This window comes from Melanotaenia boesemani, chromosome 13, assembly GCF_017639745.1.
Source record: "Melanotaenia boesemani isolate fMelBoe1 chromosome 13, fMelBoe1.pri, whole genome shotgun sequence".
NCBI lineage: Eukaryota > Metazoa > Chordata > Actinopteri > Atheriniformes > Melanotaeniidae > Melanotaenia > Melanotaenia boesemani.
The window spans coordinates 26,459,320-26,483,794 of NC_055694.1; the positions used below are offsets into that span (position 1 = coordinate 26,459,320).

Below are 24,475 nucleotides of genomic sequence, written 5' to 3' on the forward strand. Positions count from 1 at the left end.
AGTCTGAGATCTCTGTCAAGTGCCTCCAAAAAACCCACAAGGCAGTTTTGCCAAATGATGGGCATGTATGCAATTACAGCATCCTCATATTGGGCGGCATAAGTGGTTGTATTGCTCAGATGCTGACATGGCATTTGCTTAGTGCCACAATTTCTGCCACGTCTTTAAACTAAAATCAGATCAAAGGGTAAGAATGATGCAGAAAACAAGGTCAAGGTTGAGTGGCTGTGGAATGACACTGCATTACTGAGCAAACAGATAATCTACCCTGGAGGAGTGTCATGAGGAGGCTCAAATGCAAAGGAAAACAGGTGAGTAGCATGAAAGTGATAACAAGGCACAGGTGAGCCTAATTAGGAGCTGTGGCAACAGATCAGGGGTCTCATTTATAAAACTGTGCGTAGGATTCTTACTAAAAATGTGCTTACGCCCAAAACCGGAAGTTGGCGTACGCCATAAAATATTCTGATTTATAAAACCGTGCGTACGCACAGGTGCAAGCAATTTCCCCTTTATAAATCACACTCGTCCTTGAAGTTTGCGCAGGTGAATTTGGCTCATGTTCCGCCCACTACACGCCCACTTTCCACCATAAATGGTCAATGCAAAGTAGCTCAGCGTGTATTAAAATGAGCCAGCTGATCCATGTTGTGATCCACGAACAATGGCAACCGCAGGGAAGCGAACCAAAAAACGCAACTTCACAGAGCCAGAAATCGATGTATTAGTGAGTGAGGTGGAGAGTCGAAAAATTATTTTGTTTGGTAGCCACAGTAGTGGCGTGACAAATAAGACTAAGTGTCGTGAGTGGCAACACATAGTTACCTCAGTTAACTCTGTGAGCGGGACAGAGCGGACCATGGCGGAGATCAAAAAGAAACCATCAATGAACTGAAGGAAATCAGAACAACACTGCATAATTTGTGTGACATTATGTTCGACATTCCAAACACATTAAAAGAGCTTGTGAAAAAGTGAACCTTATTGTCTGCTTAATCGCTGCATGACCTCCTCACGGAGCCGTGCCCCGTGTTGGAACTCCCTGTGTCTGGGAGGGGGCTGTGGGTGAGGGTCGGCATTCCGAGGAGGGGGGAGGCCAGGAGGTAGTTGGATGCCGTGCCTCAGTGCCAGGTTGTGCAGCACGCCACACGCCCTCATGATCCTGCACACCTTTTGGGGATGGTACAATAATCTACCCCCTGACGCATCCAGACACCGCCACCGGCATTTTAAAAGGCCGATGGCGCGCTCTACAGTTGAGCGCGCACGGGAGTGAGCGGTATTGAACAGGGTCTCCTCTGCGCTCTGGGGGTTTGGGAAGGGGGTCAGGAGCCAGCGCCGGAGGGGGTAGCCACTGTCCCCTGCATTTCAATGAAACAGTGCATCAGTGGTCTGCATCTGGCTAAGCTGGTTGTCAATATAAAGTTATTGTCTTACCAAGAAGCCAGCCATCACGTACAGCGCCTGCCTGCAGTCTCTTCCCTACACTGCTTTGCGCTAGGATGTAAGAGTCACGTGTAGAGCCAGGCCATCGTGCAACTACATTTGTCAACATCATGTTGGATTGACATATGACTTGAACACTGATAGTATGCACATGCTTCCTATTGACATACATGAATTCATCGACATATGGGGCCCTTATAGCAATATGAGTGCAGTCAATTGCGCCGATTACATTAGGAAAACCAGACATTGCTGCAAATTGCCTTTTAATGTTGGCCTGTTCTCCTGCAATATAGGGAAATTGGATGTGGAAGAGTGTAGCAGGACGCATAGACAGCGGAGACGGGTTATGAACTCTTGCCGGGTTGAAGTCATGCACGCTGACCAGTGAGCCGAAATCACATCTGCGGTCATACAGCCAGAGCGCAAAATTAATTGGAGACATGGTGACAGGACCCCACGCTGCCACAAGAGGACTCTGGATGCAGTGTGTTGTTAATTCCCCACCTCTCCATCTGTGTCGCCAATTCCCCCAGCCTCCAAAACCAGCGTACGCATGGGTCAGAGCTGCCGTGAAAGACCGCACATTTTCACGTCAAGTTTGTTTTTTATAAATCACAACCTTTGCGTGAAAAGAGGCGTACGCCAGTTTCAGGCCCCATTTTGTGCGTACGCAACGGTTATAAATGAGACCCCAGATCATGACAAATAAAGCATCTTTGGGATGTAATGGAAGTCAGGAAGAGTCAATATGGAGGAAAATCTCTGAGGAATGTTTCTCAAATCTTGTTGAATCTTTGACACCAAGAATTAAAACAGTTTGAAGACAAGAGAAGAAGACAAATTATTTCTTTGTTTGCTTCCACAAGCTAATGAAGACACAGAACTGTGTTGGACTGAAGTGAACCATCAAAATAATGCCAACCTGTTGAGTTTACCAGCCGATATCACCCCCCCTGCCACCTTCAGAGAAACATGTACCCCCTAAGGCTCGAGTGCAGGAGGGGTGCTGAGCCTCAAAAAAACTAATTGGAAACTAGAATCACTTGGAGAGTGCAGACAAGGCTTTTTTTTTTTTTTTTTCTTTCTTTGGCCAGTGATTGTGGGCCTTACTTTTGAGTAAAGAGAAAGTAAAGAATCCTTTTAAAATTCTTGTGTCCAGGTGGTGATTCAGATCAACCTCAAAATCTGGGCCCTAATAAAGTGAAAGCATGAGAAATCCGGGGTATGTTAATCACACTGCATATTCCAGGCCTCAGGCGCTACTCCTGACAAGTAAGAACATGAACTGAGGCTATAATTCAGAGGCTCATCAAAACAGACGATTGAAAATGTTTACCTGTCTGAATATTTAGATTAGATGTATTAAATAAATTAAACCTGCACCCACATCTTTGTCTTTCAACAGGAGCCTGTGCCCTTATATTTCCAGGGGTCCTACACCCTGGTGGCATTGTCGGCCTTCCAAGTTCCACAATTTTTAAAGGTCCTATATTATGCAATTTTTTTTTTCCTTTTTGGCTTCCTTGGTGATGGTGAAAACTGCGCCTGGGCTGCTGCTGCATATGCATGGTCCTGCGTATTTTCCAACTTGCCAGCCACTTGTAAAGCACTTTTTTTTAATCTTCTCCTCCTACGTCAGAATCACTGTGCACTGGCACGCAGGAAAATGCATAGGTGGTGCTATTTGTCCCTCACCGGTGGCTATAGTTTCAAGATGGCAGACCATCATGGTACTGTCCTACCGGCTTGCCCATCATATGTATAAACAAATCTAAAAGTCTTCACTTACGAGAATGTGTCAGGTCATTAGCAGAGGTCATAATACACCAACTATAACACATGCAGACATCGATTTTGCCAAGTAAACATCAGAAATTGTTACACAGTGTCCCTTTAAAACTTTCCTCTGAAAGGAAGCTTTTGGTATTGTCTGATACATTGATCAAACATTGTGTTCTTGAACATCCACCTGATCTAATTCATCTTACATCTTTTTGTAAAGCAAGTTGTTGCACTGAGGAAAGTGCTTTACAAAATGCTTATTATGATTAGTATATTCATAAGGGAAAGAAATGGTAATGAGTGGAAATAATAAAATGTAAATATTAAGAAATGTATAAAAGTGGAAAGTGAAACTGTAAACTCTAAAATGAACTTCCTTAGATCTGTTTTTAAAGGATAACTTTTGATTAGACTCATTCTTGCCTTTTTGGGACTATTTTCATTAGTGGAAATTACATTTCTTTTGGGGAGTTTAAGGTTTTTTTGTGCGGTCTATGTTGCTTCCTTTTTTTGCATGATTTTTGCAGAAATGCAAGTTGCATTTCTGTTTTTGTGTCTGTGTTTCTTTTTTTATAAGTTGTGTGAGCAGGTTGGCCTAAGAACCGCTGTAAAACAGTGAGGCGAGGTCCGCAGAATCCAATCCAAAAGGTTTTATTAACCAATCACAGGTTTTAAACAGAAACTCACTTCTTCTGTTGCGGGGTAGTTCAGTCACCATCAGCAGCCGCACACGCTGACTCTTTTTCAATCACTCCATCAATTTCAATCTCCCCAAATGAGCACATCAACCTCATTTATTCTCTGCTGCTGATTGGGCTGTACCATTCCCCCAACAGGTGCATCCTCAATTATAATATACATTTCTCTATTAAAATTCTTTCTACAAAAGCTAAAAGTATTTACACACTATATACTTAATATTGCCATCATAAAGTTAAACCAAAACCCCAATATACAAATAAACTCTATAATCTTCCTGCCACATGGTCTCTCCCAAATCATCAAAAGATATCCAGACCACCTGCAACCTATTTGCCCGGTCACCCTGGAAAGGCCATGTGCCAGCTAAGTAAAAACCCATTACTCCATTAAATTACCTATGGACTTCAACTGTACACACAATGTTCTGCTTATCACTACTAACAGCTGTCTTTGCAGGTATCTGTAAAACAAACCACAAATCAGCATTTAATAAACAGTTCAACCTTTGTGCACGAGTGTAATTCTTTTAAAGTGCCAAACTGTCAGTTAACGTGCAAATGTACATGAAAACCCATTAGTGTGCTATACAGTCTATTTACAATGTCCCAGGCAACGTAACGAACCTCAGCTTTGTTACAAGTTGTATATTTTGTATCTCCTTTTTCAGTATGGTACATCTTTGTGATCAATCTTTTTGGTTGTTTTGTGTCCATTTGTTGTCCTTTTACAAGTCTTAATATTATTTTTGCAACTATGCTGGTCTCTTTTTGCAATATCCTGTATTTTTATTCATTTTTAAAAATCTTTCTGCCATTCGTTTTCCTCATCGCCGTGTGGTGGGTAGATTGACCCAACAACTAGGGACATTAACCATTAGCTCATAATTTGTGCTCACCCTTGGGCTTCTCAGTCTGTCTGGTAAGCCCATAAGTACTAATGCTTCAATTTTCCAGAGCTGTGTGAACTGAAACCGATTAATTGTTCAGTGTAGGTACAATATATTAATTCATTGCATCCATTGAGTACAAAGCAAGTGGAAACTGGGTCCGTATTGAGACAGTAGAATGCTGTTTTTCCTTACAGCAGTTTGCTTTTTCAAATAGGCTATAACTAAAATTATAAGTGTTCTACAGAAGGTAAACTATTCAAATAAGTAACCATAATGTTTTAAAGCATATGTTTTTTTTCTTCGCCCTCTTGAAAATGTTTTATTTATGTAATTATTTATTCATTCATTCTGATAGCATTATTCTGATAATTTCCTGTATTATCTTTAAAGTCTGGAGTATTATGCCTGCAGCGGAGCCTGTTATGGTGCCTTCAAGTGCGCCACGGAAAGCTAATTACATCGACTCCAATCGTAAAATAGGGGGCGCACGTGAAAATTCTCTTCCTTGGCCTAAATTGTTAATTTGTTTCATGATCACCCCTATTTAAAATCGTTGCGTCATACGCAACGAATAAATAAACTACACCAACTTTTGATCTTAGATTCTATGTCCGAGCAGTTTTTAATGCAGCATAACAGAGGAGAGGGGGCGCGTGAGAGAAGGGTGGGTGTGACGTCATGGCACAGTGCCCCGTCCATGTTCAGCGGAGAAGAAGTTGGTGTAGCTTCGACAAACTTCAGACACCATACTGTTAATGTAGGTAGTAAGGAGGGCTAAAACAGGGCGAGACCGTTAGTTAATTTAATTTTTGCCCACGTTAATTGTCATGCCAAGTTTATTGTCATTTAATGTTTAATGTAAGGTGTCTTTATTACTAAATCTACATAGTTTATAAGACAAGGGACAGAGCGAGTGGTTCTGGATTTACGCTCCACTCATGACCATCTAGTCACCGTGTCCAACCGTCGCCACTCCTGGCCGGGCTTTTGGGTCATTTTCTTCTCCCGTAGTTAAATAAATAACTGTTAATCTCTCGACTGTCTGGCATCCTCCTCCTGGTGGTCTGTATGAACCGTGGCGAGGCAACGACGAGGGGTCGGGGGCTCCACCATCGGAGCCGGGCTTCATGATGAAGACAACGCGAGGGGGACGTCTGTTCCTGGCGACGTGCCTCGGCTCGCTCTTCGTCCTCGTTCTTTACTTTCAGAGCATCACTAAACCAGGTAAGACTCGACACACACCAAAAATGTTTACTTAACTACACCAACCGTTTGTCATATACTTAGAGTAAGACATTTATGTTTATATAAGCCAGAAAAGTGACAGCTGAAAAACGAAATATTAAAACATTGTACCACATTTCACTTTTCCGATTGTGACCTAATCAAAGTTTTTACAGGAACGTGACATTAAGTACATTCCACAATCCTTAACCTTCTGTGCGATCAGGTGGAAATTTCAGTAATGCCTTAGAATATGTACGTAAAATAACGCAATTCTTATAGATTACTTGTTTGATCTTGGGTTGGCTTGAAATTATTACTAAAAGGCTGCTTCAACATAAAGAGCAAGGACACACCTGTGTGTTTGTGTTAATCTGCATGTGTGCAGCAGATGGTATGATGAAATGTGAGTGATATGATGTATGAATAAGGCCACTGTGAAAAGTGGAATGTTTTCAAAGCCGCCTTCCTAAAGACCCCCTCTTCATTCCTTCCTCTGCTGTAACCCCAGCTCCTCTTCTTACCTCCCCTCACTTTAACCCAGTGTTTCTCAATCTAGGTCCTCAGGATCCCCTGCACTTCATGTTTTAGAAGTAACCCTACTTTAACTTACCTGAATTAAATGAATGGCTAGTTAACAGGCTGCAAAGAACTTGATGAGGAAGTTCATTAATTTGAATCAGGTGTGTTGGAGTAGGAACACGTCTAAGACATGCAGGGCAGTGGGTCCTGAGGACCTGGACTGAGACACACTGCTTTAACCTTAAAAGCCAGATTGACCCCATCAGAATGGGGAAGAGTCAGAGCTCAGTCAGATAAAGTGGAGAGGAAGTAGAAGTGAGATGACTGATTTGTGCTGAGTTTACTTTTGAAACAGAATGGCTCATGAGGATAAAAGAGAGGGTGCAAGATCATTTAACATAGAAGAGCTGTTTTTATTGCAGTAAGTCAAGATGGAGAAGATGGTGAGAGGAGTGGGGAGCAGACGAGTGTCCCTATTTCCTTTAGGGCTAAGTTGGATCAGTTGATGTGGATTTTTCTTGTCAAAATACCAAGATTGGTACAGTTTGGTGTAACTTTAGTGAGAAACACACCAGGTCCATATACAATTACAAATAATACCATGTAACAAAAATTGTGCTGCACATCTGAACTGTCACTAGAGCACTCTCCTTTTGGAAAAGCCATGTAGCACCTTGTTTTGCTCGTCAAAGGCTGACATACAAATTACATGTTACCTAACCTACAAGTTGCACACTTCAGCACACCCATTGACCTTCCTCCACCCATTTGCTGTATGCCCAAACTTCCTGGCGTGTTTAGGCTTGTCAGCTCTGGAGCACCAGCAGTAGCAACGAAAGCCACATGTAAAGAACCACATCAGAGAGGACTAATTCACGGGGTGTCATCAAAGCACAGGGGCTTCTGGAGTTATGGTGTGTTAATATTTTCAAAGTTAATTGCCCATTTGTTTTGTTTTTTTATAAGAGCAATATATTGTAGTGTGGACTTGTATGTCATACTGTGACTTATTTAAAGAGTGACATATGATGAGTAGCATTTAAGAACTTGTGCCTGATTTGATGATATATGAATTGAAAAGTGGCACTAGCATTTGATAGTCACCACAAATGTTTAAGAGAAGTCATGTCACGTTGTTTATAGGGCAGCAACAATTTAAAGATGAAAGGAAGGTAGACCATAACTGCCAACAGATTTTACTGTTGAGCTGATGTCCATTTAAACCTGCCACTATTACTAATAGGTAATTCACACATACATAACAGAGGTGTCTCAGCACTACGTTGGTGTGCGCTTACACACCACACACATCAAGCCAGCATTGCAGAAATAGCTTAGTGATGAAATGCCGACATGGCAGTTTCACATCTGTGACTTCCCAGCTCGCTCGGTCAGCGGTGTTGGTGGTGGATATACTTTAACTGCGCCATGCAACCCCTGTACTTTCACTCAACACCTATGCACCTAAGCCGTGGCTCTTGGCTTCAAAGTCATATGTGAAAAGTACTTCTCTGATTGTTTTTCACTGACCAATAAAAATCCAGAAAGAGTAGGGCGTACAATGTAAACACTGCAAAGAATATACCAATCCAGGCTGGAGATGGTTGTTGTAACCTAGCAACAGTAGGTACTTATAATAAGCACACTTTAAAAAAATTAGGTCATGTATGCTTCCAGCTAATAGAAAATAAGACATTTATTTAGCTTCTTTTCAGTCTTCTTAATTACTTACAGAGTACAAACCACACAGCCCATTCTATTTCATACACAAGTACACAAGAAAAAGCACTTTATTCATTTATCTCCTTTTACTTTGCATTATTTCTCACCACTGCAGCATCATCTCTAATGGGGCCACTGATGCCTGACTGGAGAACTAGCTGTACCAACCTTTTAACATACTGATATTTTTATTATTTTTATTGTATTATGTTAGTGGTTGAAAAGAAGCTTCCATTGACATACTCACGGTCAGATTTTCTCCAACCCTGATTAAAATTTGGTCTGCATTTGGATGGAAATCTACATATCTGTGTCATTACAAGTAAGGTGAAACCACACTAATGGAGACTTAGTTCTGCAAACAGCCCTCATTTTTCTGTAGCAGCTTCCAGTAATGTGGGCTGATTTTTGAGGAACAAGTTGGTAAATCGGCACTGACAGTAATTAGCTTAATTTTGTGGTTACTGTTGCGTCACTGCACTGCTGTGGCAACTCATCCTTATGAATAGTTGCCACAAATATGTTTCTGCAGCACTTCAGCACTGTTACTCTTCATCTTGCCTTCTCTGGTCTGTGTTCTGGTTATTGCATTGTTCCCCTGATGCCTTCGCTTCACTCTGGGTTTAGTTACTCTCTCTCAGACAGGAAATGTGCAGGCAGATAATGGCTTCAACACCAAACATTGTGAAGAAAGAATTACAATTGTCCACATTTAACACACAAATTCTAGATATTTCTTTATTAAAAGATACTTAGTTTTTTTAGATTCTTTTGCACAAGCTAATTAATTCTACTTAACCATGTGAAAGAAATCCTGCACACACTCACCCTACAGTGCCACATCTGCTAATTAAGGCTACTGTTAAATACAGGACAGGAAGCACAGTGGATATTATTGTTGTGCTTCCTTTGTTTGATTTCCTGTAGCAACACCCAGGGCTTGGCACTCAAGAAAGAAATATGATTCCTGTCCAGCAAATGATTATACACTCATTACTTAAGTCATGTCAGATATATTGCTGCATCACCAGCTAATTTATTTAGGAATTTAAGTTTGAACTTTAGTTATATTAGCAAACACAACATGGTAATACTATGGAGGAGTAAAAGTGCTACAATGAAATAATTATAAATGCAAATAATTTCTTAAATGTGTCATTAAATAATTAAAATGACAATTAAAACATTGTGTTATTAAATGTATTACAAATTCATTTAAATACCAATTAATGTATGTAAAAACATATATCATTATTTCACAATTTAATTATTTCATGGTCCTGAATTGCAGCACATCATGAATTTATTTTATCTGTTAAACTAGTCCATCAAAGTCAGTGGGCAGGGCTAACGCTAATTCAGTTTGAGCCATTGCTTTGCTCCTAAAATGAGAGGCTGGAGAGAGATGATGATTTTTGTGAACTTTTCAGGTGAGAGACATTTTAGAGCTAGCAGATGATGTGGAAGCAAGACCTGCTGACCCAGAGTGTGTAGCAAGGAAAGCAGAGGAATTCATAGAAGTTGTTGGACTTATTTCGTCACTTTTCGACTAAAATAATGACCACAGAGTGACTGCAAGTTTAAAAGAAATATTCTCTGGTACCAGAGCACAACAAGCACAACACACATCAGGATCCGCCCAATAACAATACTTTGGGTTAAATATAAGATGACCCACAAATCAGTAGTTTCCTCCTTTTCAGATGAATAATAAGCAAGCGCCAGGAGAAAGGCAGTGCTAGCACCAGAGAAGCCGATCAGCTGATCACTGACAGGAGAGAGAGGAGGAGGAGAAGGCATTTTAGTACAGAACTGCAGGAAACATTTTTTTCTTTTTTTTTTTTTTCTTTAAATGAAAGAGTGCAACTGTTGAACGCTCTCACCTTAATTGCGGTTAAAAATTAACGCAATTAATTAATTACTGCTGTTAATGCATTATTTTTGACAGCCTTAATATTAGGGCCCGACCGATTAATCGCCAGGCGGATTAAATCGGCCGATATTAGCCCTTTTCAAAATGGCCAATATCAGCTGTTGTTTTGCCGATTATATGCTGATTTTGACAAACGCCGTGAGGACATCATTCTGCAGACTGACACTTAACAGCATTTACTGTTTTATGAGAAAGTAAGACTAAATCCCCCTGTCTTTTCAACAAGGTTAGCTAGTAGCTACAGGCAGGTTACATTAACAGTGGTCTGAGTGGAGCTTCCCGACAGTTAGGTTTGTAATAATGTTGTAAAATTAATGACTCAGCATGTCTCCAGTTTCAGTTTAACGCTGTTTGCCATTTGTAATGACGAATGACGCGGGCTTTGTTGTGTGGGTCAGCTTTTTAAATTACGCTGCATTGCTAAAGATTTGCTAAAATAGCTTAAGGCGCTTTCTGAGGCGTGGACTGTGGGAGGAGTCTGCAGCAGAGCGCTGCAAATGGCACTCGATTTGCAACTGAAGACAGCACAAGAGTAAACTGAGAAAGAGCAAATAATCCACCATCTCATTTTTATGATCGTTGAAAACCCAGATCGTAATTGTGATCAAACGTCAATTAATCGCCCAGCCCTAGTTCCTGTCTCCCAAAGTTTTGTGACGTGTGTCACTAAATTTAGTTGCATTTAAAAAAGAGCATGAACACAAGATTTTAGCCATTTTAAAAAGACATTTGTATGTACTCCAAATATGTAAATTAAAACTTAAGATCAGAACCCTTGGACAGTTATGTATTGATTCCAACAGCTGTTGTGTGGATATGAAGACTTGATGAATTAAGAATTGTTTCCATCACTTCTTGTTACTTTGATAAAGTCCCCTCTCAATGCTTGTGTAAAAACATTACTGACATACTGCTATTTCTGAAGCTCTAGTTTCCAGCCAGCTTCTGTCTGTAAATGCATCATAACTTGAAGAAAAAAATGGTTTCATTTTCCTCTGACTTGCTCTTTTATGTGCTTGCTTTGACTCATCAGAGCTGCAGCAAAGCTTTCTTTCAGTGTCTAAATAAGTTACTATGAATAGTATCTCAGCTCTTCATTCATTCACAAGCATCAGAGTAACTGCAAAAGCCAAACATATAAATGCAAAAAAGTTAAGAATCAAAATTAAAACAAGACACAAAATATTCTTAACTCTGAGTTGGCATCCCTAAAATTGTTGAAATTGCCCAGCAGGAATATGAATATTGTTAAAATCATTTCTGAGGCAAATGATTGTTTCTGCACCAGCATTTTCTCTGTTCGAAGTGCTGCTGCCGCTACATTTACCAAAGCCAACTTTTCCCCTTCATTTGATAGGCAGCTGTACAGCACATTGCATATGGGAGGGTGGGAAAACTTTTCTCTGCCTTTCTCAGTTGTGACAGACATTAGCAAATAATCTGATTAACAGGCTGCATCCCCCGCAGGCACTTGAAAAACATCATATCTTAAGCTTCACACTTCCTTTCACTGGAGTGCTCAGTCAAAACTACAAGCACATAATCTGACTGAATCCAAGTTTGATTGAAAAGAAGTGAGCTGTCAAAGATGTTTGTTTTAAAAATTGCTTTGCCAGATATTCTTAAACTTTACACTGAAACATACAAGTCAGTGCACAATTCAGTTTAATCATTTTCACCCTCATGTGTAATATACACACTTAACACAAGTGTGTTAACAGGCTTGTTTACATCCCCTGTAACCATTCAGACGCAGAGATATTGCGATTCTTTTAGCTGCTTGTGTGCACACTGCTACTTGTCTGAAATTGATATCAAAGCAGTTATTGTGAAATAATGCCTTTAAGGTTTCCCACATGACCCACAGCTCTGAAGAAAGTGCTGATTGCCACATGCTGCACCTGCTGGCTGTTTGTTCTTCCTTACTCTGTGTATCAAAAGTATGTTAATCTATCAGACATGATTTGTCTTGCAAACCATTCAGACTCCTGGCATCTGGCCATTTTTAAACCACTAAGTTTAAACACTTTCTGAAATAAAACACTAAAAAATAAATGGATCTCTATGCAAAGACAAGATCTGGAGGCTTCTGCCTTAAAGTTCCAAGTTTAAAAGCTTCGCACAACCACAACAAATTTCTACTATGTGAAGTGTAACTAAGGCTGCACTGGAGCGTCATTGACACACTGCATTGTTTACTTTCAGCCCCAATTCTGCTACTGAACAGGCAGAAAATTAATCTTGATTCATTAAGGTTAGACAAAATCTTCCAATGTGTGAAAATATTTTAATAGTTTCCTAACAAAACCATGCCTTGCACCCTTTAAAAAATAATAAATGGCCTACCACAAAAGCAAAACTACTCTGCACAAACATCTAAAACGAAAACATCCTGAGGCTCTCCATCCTCAAAACAACAAGACAGAAGTGAAAGGATTTATTAGAGTGAGTTATTGCCAATGGGTGGTTTGTTTCGGTGCCTGGGAATGTCATTGTGTGATAATATATCTTGTTGAAAACAATGTTACGCATGACTCCATATTGGCTTTAAAATGCAGATTCTTGTATGGCAGAGCTACCATTGTTGATCATGTTTGTAAGTTGTAGGCAGATTGTTTATGCAAATGTGGACAAAGATGTATTTGAATTTTATATTAGTTTAGAATGATGGCCTTCAACGATAATGAAAACAAGATAATCAGCATATAACAATTATTGTGCTACATTTCATTATACCATACCATACCGTACCAAAGCAAGTCTATTTATAAAGTACTTTAAAACAACCAAACAAAGTGCTAAACACAAGTAAAATCAAGATACAAATAAAAAACATCAGATTGATAAGGGTTGGTTTAAAATATTCTGTCAGGGACCCCAAATCAACAGAGGTGGATTTACAGCGGCCACTTGGTCCAAACACTATCACCTCTGTTTTCTTATTTATAAAATTCAGGGCCAACTGAGCTTTAATATCCTCCAAACAATCCAAGAGAAGACTGAGAAACTATCCTTCCTAAATAAAGGCAAGCAAATCTGGCAGTCATCAGCATAGAAATAGAATACAGTTCTGTGCTTTCTCAGGATGAAACCAAGAGGCAATAAATACAGTGATAAAAACAGTGGCCCTAGAATTGAGCCCTGTAGGACTCCGCATGACAGCGGTCCACACGATGATTCCAAGTCTGAAATATTGACACAGAAGGACCTATCCACCTGTCCACCAAGACTTAATCCAATCAAGCGCTGTGTCAAAAGTGGGAGGTTCAGGGCTACATAACTGAATAAGGAAAGAAAATGTAACAACCCTCTTCTTATTGTAGCTCTGATATGTGTCAAAGCCATTTGTGTTTTTTGTAATATGTTAACTTTTCAAGATTGTGAAGAAATGGTGAACAAAGTTAAAAAAAGCTCTGTAAAATTGAAGATGTTTGAGCCTTTGTATTTTAGTATTGTGAGGTTGTAATGAGTTCTTGTTTAATGCAACTTATAAAAACTGATCATTTTTACTTTGCTTTGGAAAGTTGCAGTTGGGACAGGAAATATTGCGAAAGAGTGAAGAAGCTACATGGTGCAAAGGCAACGTCTCAGGCATAAGGTTGCCACATTCACTTTTAACTTAAAGTCAATGCATTTCTCCCTTTCAGTCAGAATAGAAAAAGTCCTCTTTTCTAAATAAACTTTATTGTAACTGTCTCAGAACAAAAACATTGGCAGCTCTTATGAGCCATTTCTTCTATGAAAACTTTATGCTTTATACTGTGCAGAGTGCAACAGCTCAAAACAACCTTTAACACCATATATGCCCTTCATTTATCTTGTATTTATACAACTGGTTAGGGCCTCACAAATTGCATGGAGCCTCTCTTCCTACATGTCTAACCTGAGTCAACTGGTAATCCATCAAACCAAGGCCTTGTAATGTTTTAAATAATTAGATGGGGTGCTGGAGATATGTTTAAGGTCAGCCTGAACTCTGAAGTCATTTTTTTAAGGTGCAACTCTTTCATGTGGGAAATTGAGCTGGATGACATTATGAGTCAGTAACAGAAACATTTATCTTTCACATTTGCTGCATCTCATTTCTAAGTTGTTTAGTTAAACCCAGGAGGCATTGATGTAAGATTAAAAAGAGCTGAGATCTCATCTACAAGCTAGTTTTATTAGTGATTATTATCAAGCCACATCATGTTGTATTAGTGACCACCATTTTTTTTGTAGCATATGAATTTTGTGATACCATTACAGCAAGTTAGACTCCAAATACAGAAAACATGACAAGTTGTTACTCCTGCTCTCACTAATGTCTCTTACTGTCTTCACTTGTATGCATTTGTTATTTTTTATTCTTTTTTTATTGCGATGTGACACATTTTAATGAAACTTGTTAGAGCACAGTAGTTTTCTCACAGCTCAAAGAGGCTTACATTACATGACCTTTTTAAAAACAGGCCTCCTTTATAAGTACAATTAAGTCAAATTATACTTCTTAGTATACAGGACATTTACCATACTGATCTCATATACCTGTCTGCACATTGTCTCATATTAAAGAGGGAAAGAGGTTTTTCTGAAGGGAATAAATAAAGAAGCTTTTTTTTTCTTTTATAAGGACATTTACAAAAAAAAAAAACTTTGGACGTGCCTGCCCACACACAGTGAAAACATACAAGTCTACCACTTAAACTTGGTCACTATTCCCCTGCCAGGTGATTACTGATTAGAAAGTGCTGTGTGTTTACAGGATTAATGGGACCTTGTTTATGTCTGAATAAAACATCAGCATGGCTTCACACTCCTGACAGATTGTTTAAACCAGACATGCCTTTTCTGCTCCACTTTAACAGCTTGTGTTGTCACTTCCTGGGTCTGAGGAAGTTGTGGTTTTCTGGTGCTTGTGAAGCTTTGACTTTGTATATAAGAAAAACATGGCAGCAACATTTGCTAATGGTCATGAAGCACATTTAGTTTAACTATTCACTATTGGACAAAATCCAACATCGACGTGGTCATGGTGATCTCTTTCTTTTAATTATTGAATTTTTTTCCAGGTTATTGTTCCTCTAGGAAATATGAAATCATAAAATAATTTGTCTAGTGCATATTTATAGATGTTAAAATACACCACAGACCTCAAATTTAGTGACACTGCAGGAATTCCATATGAAAAAGATAAAAAATTATTGTTGCATATACACGCATGCACAAACACAGATTATCAGGAACAGAATTAGTAAAATTGTTTTATTTTTTAACAGGCAATTTTATCTGAAAGTCTGAGAAGAAACTGATTCAGCTTGCTAATCCACCAATCTCTATTCCTCTGTCTTTATGAGTTGAAAAGGTTGATAATGTAATATATAGCAGATTAAACTTATGTTAAAGAGCAGTGAGCGCCCATAGAAGACATAAAATATTAGCCCAGCTGCTCATATCTACAGATACAGGTGGAAACTAAAACATTCTCTTTCACATCAAATACTTTTCTTTTTCTTAGTGCAACAAAACAAAATAAGGAAGCATTCTGTATGTATTTATCATGATTATCAAATATGTTGAGCATGGTTTTAGACGTGTAGCTTTCACCACTCACATGATCCTCTGTTAACATGGAGCAGAGATAATTTGATGCATCCAGAATGCATCAAACTCAGCAGTTCAGATAGGAGCAGACAGGAAATCAGACACAGGAGCAGTGTAAAAGCTTCCAGGAATTTTCAAAATCAAAGCCCCTGTGCAGATTTGAGCTCACTGAACCCTGTAAACATTACATCATTAATTGGTCAGGGTGTCTCAGTGTTTTTATTTCATCGTGGATGACGAGACGTTTATCCTTGACGTGGTTTCATGATCTTGTGGATCCAGCTAGACGGACTGCACTTGCACTTGCCTGCACTTGCAGGCACTCTGCACCTGACACGTTCCCACCGTGGATTGACCCACCATGAAGTTCAGAACAAAAGCACTGCGCAGCACACACACCCAGTGGAAATTAGGCGTAATGCTTCCTGATAAAACAATAAAACACCTCCTCCCTTTTCCTTTCATGAAACTATTATAACTTTTCTCAAATGTAGAAAAACCAGTTGCATGAATTGATATAAATGATTCTTTCTAAGTTTCTCACTCATGCAGAATATTTGATGTTAAATTTAGTGTTGCCATTAGCCTTCACAAACGTTACCATTGCACAGTGACTTATAGTTAAAAACTTTCTCTAAATGATTTTGTTGACTAAATAGACCTTTTGTGTGTGAACTCTTTCTTGTGTCAACAGGAATTAGACATTTAAATGCTTCTTAATTGTCTCAGCATGTTAGAACACAGTAACCCATTAATATGAGAAAAGCCTCCAAAAGTCTGTTGGCCTACTTTCTCGCTTCCTGAAGAAACATCCTGAGTCTGCAGCAGAGTTGTCTGCTATACATGTAAACTAAAGCCATGTACACAGAGAACTTACATGCCTGATTCACTGTATTTAGTAAAACCCAGATCTTTCTGGCTGATGTTGTGTCCTGTATGCTACATAACATAATTTTCTTAATGATGTAAAAATGTTACTACCATATATCTGACTATTTAATTATATACTTTAAAAATAAAAAAAATAGTGTACCCACAGATGTCTCACCAAATATTTGTATTTGCCTAGGATGTGGATTTTAAAGTAAAACCTTCAAAATAGTCCAGAAAGATTTGGGCATCTGCCTTTGTGTGTTTGGATGATGTGGCAAAGATTTCCCAGAGGAAGAGGAGAATTTTATAATTAATGTGAACTCATGCTGAGAGAAATAACAGGGACAGGCTGTATCACTACGGTCTGGTGAGAGTTTCACTCTTGATGTTAAATCCTCTTATGCTGCATGTGGACTAGACATTTGCTGAGTCACTGAAGTTCTCCTTTTTGTGATTTAGGTTTTTCAAAGTGACAGGAAGCAGTTATGATTTACAGCTTGAGCTTAAGCTTGAACATGTACACTAAAGGCTAGTCTAATGTTTTTCATAACCCCAAAGTTCCAAGATGACACGGGGATTTATTGAATGTGGATGCCATCTCCGAGCTATGAAATATATATTTTATTTGATTGATGCAAACCCAGAAGGCACACAGCCGCTAAGCTCTGACGCAGTTTGACCCTCTGTCTAGTATTTTATAGCTGATATTCTTTCCATATGAAGGTATGGAACATTTGTCATCATTCCATAGGTCTCTTTTCAAGTGGTTTCCCTCATGCTAGTCCACATAAACCTGTTTCCTACTTCTTTGCCCCATTGTCTCACTGCAGCTTTGTGTAAAAAGAAAACCAGCCTCTGCATTGTTTAACTGCATGTGTGAAACAATCACTCTTCTTGTTTTGTATCATTAGCTGCAGAAACAAACTGCTAACAGACTTGAAACAGAGCAGGGAGGGAGGAGGGATGGCAGCGGTGTGATGGGAGAGAAAGATAAACGTATTAAGGCTGGAAGCAGGTACAAGAGGCATGAAGCACAGCGAATTAGCATGCACCTATTCATTATTTTGTTGAATAACGTTGGGGAAATTGAAAGTAGGTGTTCACCACATCTGGTTTGTTTTGTACGTTGTTCTGTTTAATCTCCTCAGAACACATAAACCATCTTCTAAAAGGAGAAAATTCTAATCTTAAAGGAGCAGTTAAGAAAATGATATCAACAAATGAGAGTCAAAAAGACAAGTGTAAGTATGAAAGGCAGAGTGAGGAAGGAACATGCTGTTCCTATAAATGGGTTCAGGAAGGATTTTCCTCTTTCTGACTAAATCACAGCAGTGAACCACTGGAAAGTTGGCTCTAAATGAAATGACATCTAATTAGACATCTTTACAGTGTAACTTAAATCTCGATGCAAATACATGACACAGTTTAAGAACTGCTGTATATTTGTGATTTACAATATGTGGTTAGTCTTAACTCAGTACTGTCCTTGTCAGCAAAGCACCCAGAGTGATAATTCATAGGAAAATACACTCTTGTTCCCATAAAACACACAACATGCACAGATTTGTTTTGTTAAAACATATCTTGTAAATTCTGTGGAAAAGTGTGAAATGAGTTGGAACTAAAAGCTTGTAGGGTGATATTGAATAATCTGGTTGTTAATGGTTTCTCTGTCTCACTTTAGAACCTGCTTTGAAGACAGGAAGCAGACCAGGAAAAAGCAGGAGAAGTCCGCTGCAGACCCTCTACAAAGGAGACCAGGTGAAAGCATGAGCACACACAGCTGCAGAATTAATGACAACTTATTTTGCTGTCCTTGGTTGGAAACCTTCAGAAAACAGGTATTTTCTCCCTGGGCCAAGAGTTACCACCCACAAATTGATGCTGTAATTATGAAAGTACAGCCAGCAGCTGTCCAACCTGAGGACGAACAGCTTAACTTACTCTGAATGTCTAAACATACCGATCTTTTGAAGATCAATTTAAACCGTTTAGGCACCAGAGTTTTCATGTAATGTTAAGGCATATGTAAATGAGCGAAAATGTTGAACCAGAGTTTATGATGGGAGTAAAATGGCTCATTTCATTTCATATGGTGGCATCACAGGTTGTTAGCCGTATTAGACTCCATAACTTTCACCATGAACTGCGACTTTTTATATGTGTGTGTGTGTCTATGTACACCCACTGTATCACCGACTCATCTGCTCCATATGGTTTTTTTCAAAGATGATTTACTCATAAACTTTGAATAGCCCCCCCAGTCCCACCCTCCCCTTCTTTCGCCTCCCAATTGTGTTACATGAAAGGTTCACATGTCTGCCATCTAGCGGTGGAAAGTAATAGCAGGTTTAAATTCTCTTACTGGAGATATGACCTGGTGCTTGTCATGATTTTGTGGCTTTGTTACTCAGAGGGTTAAACATTTCCTACTGAATCAAAATGAACATTAAACTGATTGCATTTTGTTTAAAAGACCGTAGTAATGCAAGTCTTCTCAGCTAACTCTGCAAAGAAAGCAAACATGTGTTTTGAAATTCTAATAAATTCAAATATTGCACATCTTCCCTCATTTTGGCTTAGGTTTGGTGAGCACAGCAACATAATCAATCATCTTTAGACACTTTCTGTGACTTATTGTCCAACAACTAATGCAGCACTCAGACTGCAGCTACAGCTATTTTCAACTATCATAAAAGAAAAACTGCAAACAGAAACGTCACATAAAAGTCCTGAGTATTGAAGCTCTAGAGACAGCTTGTCTGCAGGTCTTCTTTAAAAGGTTTCTGTTTGTTAACCTGTTTGAAAATCAAGCATTAGCAAAGAAATTAATATCTATAATGTATAAAAAACTGATGGCAAATATGTCAGACAACACCCTACATATTAAACACCAATGGGAGCTTGAGATGAATGTAGTTTTAACAGATGAGATGTGGGGAAATGTGTGTTCTGACTGTCACAAAGGAATTGGAAGCCAACTCTGAAGAGAGTTCGACTGGAAAACAAAAACTAGATTTTTTAGAACCCCTTTAAGGACATATATGTCTAAAAGTACCACTACAGACAAGTGTTGGAGAAACTGTGGCATGGTTGGTGACTACACCCATGTTTTTTGGGACTGCCCAAAAATAAGATCATTCTGGGAGAGTATCAAAAAGAGCATAGAGGACATCTTAAGGACAGATCTCCCCATGGGTCCTCTCATATTCCTTCTGGACTTGTACACCAAAGACCTTCTCACCAAAGATCAGCGTTATATTTTGCATGTCCTACTGCTAGTTGCACAAAAGACCATCACCCTAAATTGGCTTAAGCCTTGCCCACCAACTATAGCTCTGTGGACGAAAAAATTAAAACAGGTTTATTTGATGGAATGTCTGACTGTCCAACTACACTTGAAAATGGATATTTTTTCAAAAAGATGGTTGAGAGTGTCTACTCTTTTTGACTAATACTTGTTTTGTATTGGAATGTATGTTGTGTATTTCCTCCATTCTGCATATGCCAACTGTCTTTTTTTGTACCTACTAGGATGAGCCCAATCTCAGCACATATTAATGCTTGTTAATATGTTATGTTAATTGCCTGTGATTTTGCATTCTAAGGCAATAAAGTTAAAAAAAGAAAGGTTTCTGTTTAAAAAGTGTATTTATATGCTTTTCCTCGTTTGGTCCCTGTTTTATTTGTCCTGCATCTTCCTTATCATAAGCAGCTGGAGCTGTCTGCAGCTCAGAGGTCCCTTCAAGGCCGCAGGGAGCTGTTGGAGAAGGCATGTCTGAGCCACACAAGGAAGCGCCGGGTGCTTTCGCCTGAGGACCTGAAACACCTCATTGTGGATGATAAACACAGCCTCATTTACTGCTACGTACCCAAGGTTGGTTACCACGAGTTTAATCGGTGGAGATGAAATTCTAGATGAGAGGTTTCAGGGAAGGGGTATGTGGAGGTGACTGCCAGGGTGGGGAATGAAGTGAAAAACAAAATTAATCTTTATTTATATAGCACCTTTTAAGGTAAAAATCACAAAGTGCTTCACAATAAAACACAAAACAACACAGGAGACATAAAACTAAGTAAAAGCAAGTTTAAAAAGATGCAGTTTTGGCTGGTTTTTAAAAGAGATCTGTAAGTTCGCATATCTCAGGCTGAGAGGAAGAGAATTCCAGAGGGAGGGAGCCACTGCTGGCCTGTTTGCTTCACAACCAGCAGACACTGGTCATGTGATCTGAGGGACTTACTGAGAACATATGGCTGCAAAAGAGCACTAATATATCCCAAGAGTGTCTGTTGTCTCAGGACAGGGCTTGATAATTTAAAGCTCTATATGTTAAAACCAGAATTTTAAAATGCACTCTGTAATGAGTACGGAGCCAGTGCAGCTGGATTAGTTTAGGGGTAATGTGAATATTTTGAAGATTTTGTTATGAGCCTTGCAGCAGCATTCTGGATAACCTGAAGATGTTCCAGAGATTTTTTACTTTATCAATGATGATGTTCTGAGTGTACTTTCAAAAGTAAATAATACTGGCCCCAGCAGGGACAAATTCACCAGGAAGGTAAATATTTTGGATGCACCCCTCGTATTTCTGACATGAAGGGTGCTTTTCACAGCAGGGGTGCTTATTTGGAGTCAGTCCATGACATAATGACAAAATAGAGTGTAATATAGCACAAATGCTGATGTCACTGTTTTTGTGATTGTTTGGAGCTGAAATCTAAATCAGAATTTGATATATTGCACAGCTGAAGGCTTAAGAGAATAATCTATACCGATCAAAAATAAATACACTCTGCTCTCACAGACGTGAAGAAATCCCATTTTCTTGCTTATGTTTAAAGTTAAAAGATATAATGTAAAAAGACACACCTGTGTTGAAGTTCGATAAAGACATATGATCTGAAATGAATGCATAATATTGCTTGAAAAATGTGATTTTTAATTAATAATGTGATCATTACTAATCAGAATAATTGTGTAATTGTGCAGGCAAGCACAGCGGTATACAGTAACCTGTTGGTCCCAAGAGTGACAGTTTCATGACTTTCTTCATTATGACCTCCAGGTAGCCTGCACCAATTGGAAGCGTGTCCTCATGGTCCTTACCAGTGATGGTCGTTACACTGACCCTCTCGCCATTCCTGCCAACGAGGCCCACGTCGCAGGTAACCTCCGCACGCTCTCAGAGTTCTCAGCCGTGGAGATAAACCAGCGCCTTCGCAGCTACCTCAAGTTCATCTTTGTGCGGGAGCCCTTTGAACGGCTCGTATCAGCATACCGGAACAAGTTCACGCGTAGCTACAACACTGCCTTCCACAAGCGCTACGGAACCAAGATCATCCGCCGGCACCGGCCCAACCCCAAGCCCGAAGCCCTGGAGAAAGGGAATGATGTGTCTTTCCGCGAGTTTGTCCAGTATCTTGTCGACCCCCGGACACAGCGGGAAGAACCTTTCAATGAGCACTGGGAGCGGGTGCACACTCTGTGCCATCCCTGTCTGATCCACTACGATGTTGTGGGAAAGTACGAGACCCTGGAGCCAGATGCCCAGGCTGTGCTCAGGTTAGCCGGAGTTGAGGGGACGGTTAAATTTCCAACATCTGGCAAGAGCACCCGGACCGACGGCGACATGGCGGCACACTTCTTCAAGCATATCAGTCCTTTCTCTCAGAAGAAACTCTTCAACCTGTATCGCATGGACTTCCTGCTCTTCAACTACTCCACGCCAGAGTTTCTCAGGACTCGATGAACCGCAGAGACAAGAGGACTGATAATAAATTTTTGGTTTCCATGGGAATTTCTGCCTGGTGTGCTGCATCACAAGAGCAGACTTGTCACCCTGATCCCAAAGAAAAACGTTTGTGGAGTGTGACTAGAAGTTTTCATCTTCCTGAACACGGAAATGATTCAGAATAAATCCAAAATTCTGCCTGAGAAAGAACATGCACTCTAATCTGCTAAACATCAACCACGTGGATCTGTTTCTTTTTCTTTTGGTAGAGCAGAAAGCATAAACTCTTTACAGATCCTATCTGTATTTATTTCCATTTCTAAGACATTACTTTGTCAAACTGAGAAAACCTCGCTTTGACTTTAGTTGCTGGTGAAATTGCCTCGCCAGTGCTCGTGCTGTGCCCACTACAGTGAAAATCCTATCATTGCATTTCTCTTCTGAGAAATAATGAGCTGCAAATGAAAGCCAGACTTCAGAGGAGCCGGTTCTCTTCTCGCAGGTGAATGTGCTGACTGTGAAACTGAGCACAGCAGATTGTTTCAGAGCACCTATTCAAGGCCTTTATTTATGTCTGTCAGCACAGAAAATATTTATTGTTAAACAAAGTGAGGTTGTAGGCTCATCGAGTGAAAATAATATATATCAGAGTAAGAGTGGACATTAAACTGCATGGAAAGTTTCTTCTTGTCTTCATATTTATACCAAGAAAAAAAAATCCTCCGGACAGTTTTAAACTCATCCTCATGTTGTAAAAAGAGCACGCAGAACTCGGCTAACTGGTAATCTAAACGAACATCTGAGTCATTAACTCGCAGCCTCTCCTTCATTTCAGTGCCAGCGTTTTGGCATCCCTCGTCTATCACTGTCTGCATTTAGCTGTGGGCAGGTAGGCTGAACAAACAACCACATAGCTGTGGTCACAGCTGGGTCCAGCCCAGTGCTACCCCGATCAGAGCTGCCCTTGTTGGTGTGAATGCAGGCACGTGAAGGGTTAATCCACCTACAGTCATTGCACTGCAGGGCCTTGTTTAGCAAATGTGTTGAAATTTATGGAGAAATAATTTGGGGCTTATTATAGGAAAAGGTTTATTAATGGTCCGTACTGTCTTCTGCCTAAAGGGAAAATCCCCCATTTTTACTCATCTGTTACAGGTCTAGTGGAATTTTACTGCATGTGTGAAGACGTTCAAGATCATCTTTAAAACCAGGAAACCAAGAGGTTTTTACAATTTAATATGAAGCAGATGATTGAGCTGAAAATAGTAAAAGCTACTAATAAAAATGGAAATATGTAGATATTTTCCACGTCTAAAAGACAGAAATAAATGAAGCTTCAGAATATGTTGGAGGTTTTTCAGGGTGTTGGTGCAGAGTAAATAAAACTGGATTTACTGAGTAAAAACCAGTAAACATCTGCTGTGTAATTTAGTCATTTCAATGTACTTTATTAGGACTTCATTAAAGTCACTTGTGTAATGTTAAGGCCAAAAATAATCAATATCATGACTCGTGACTGAAGTTTCACCACTATGAGGAAGCATCACGAAGCAGCTTTTAACAGAGAGTTGTGGTCAAATTCTCATTGTACTTACCAGTTTTTAATTTAGGTTTTCATCAGTAGCTGGAAACTACCATATGCAAGCACCATATGGAGGTCTGTAGCTCTGTTCTACAGGTGGAGTGACGATGGGGGAAACCTGCAGCAATCTTAAAAAAATAAATCTAAAGCAACAAAATAATATTAAAATCACACTAATGACAGTGTTATGGATGTTATGTTGGATTTCTGCTAATAGGTTGACCCCAATAATACTAAGTGGAATTTTAATGATTTGAGTTTCTGTGCCAAAGAGGAAACATTTATTCTATTAAGTATTCACTTTTATTTATTTTTGCGATTTTCTGTTAAAAACTAAACACATAAAGTCTGGAAATGTGTATTTGATTGATTATTGCTGCTATTTAATAATATCAGATGGTGTTTTATATATGATTGGAAAGTGTTTTTACAGTGAGGTGGAACTTGTAAGGGTCCTGAAATTCTGCTGTTGGCTTTCACTG

At 39.4% G+C, this 24,475-nt stretch overlaps 1 protein-coding gene across 2 annotated transcripts; it reads left to right on the forward strand.

Moving 5' to 3' along the window:
* The first annotated feature begins 5,524 nt into the window (after positions 1-5,524).
* si:ch211-236h17.3 (carbohydrate sulfotransferase 11) lies at positions 5,525-23,816 on the forward strand. 2 transcript variants are annotated; one of them, XM_042003190.1, is made up of 4 exons: positions 5,525-6,046; positions 18,364-18,440; positions 20,392-20,556; positions 21,746-23,816. In XM_042003190.1, the coding sequence occupies exons 1-4, from the start codon at positions 5,950-5,952 to the stop codon at positions 22,427-22,429; spliced, it is 1,023 nt and encodes a 340-aa protein (XP_041859124.1). In that variant the 5' UTR covers positions 5,525-5,949; the 3' UTR covers positions 22,430-23,816. The 2 variants fall into 2 exon arrangements, with proteins under 2 accessions (XP_041859124.1, XP_041859125.1); XM_042003191.1 differs by having other exon boundaries at positions 20,395-20,556.
* Positions 23,817-24,475: the final 659 nt, after the last annotated feature.

What these genes read in the sequence shown, in the direction of transcription:
- si:ch211-236h17.3 (XM_042003190.1), top strand. Translation starts at nt 5,950, where the DNA reads ATGATGAAGACAACGCGAGGGGGACGTCTGTTCCTGGCGACGTGCCTC. An exon ending in CCCTCTACAAAGGAGACCAG is followed by an intron (nt 18,441 to 20,391) that starts GTGAAAGCATGA and finishes CCTTATCATAAG; the next exon opens with CAGCTGGAGCTGTCTGCAGC. An exon ending in TTTACTGCTACGTACCCAAG is followed by an intron (nt 20,557 to 21,745) that starts GTTGGTTACCAC and finishes TATGACCTCCAG; the next exon opens with GTAGCCTGCACCAATTGGAA.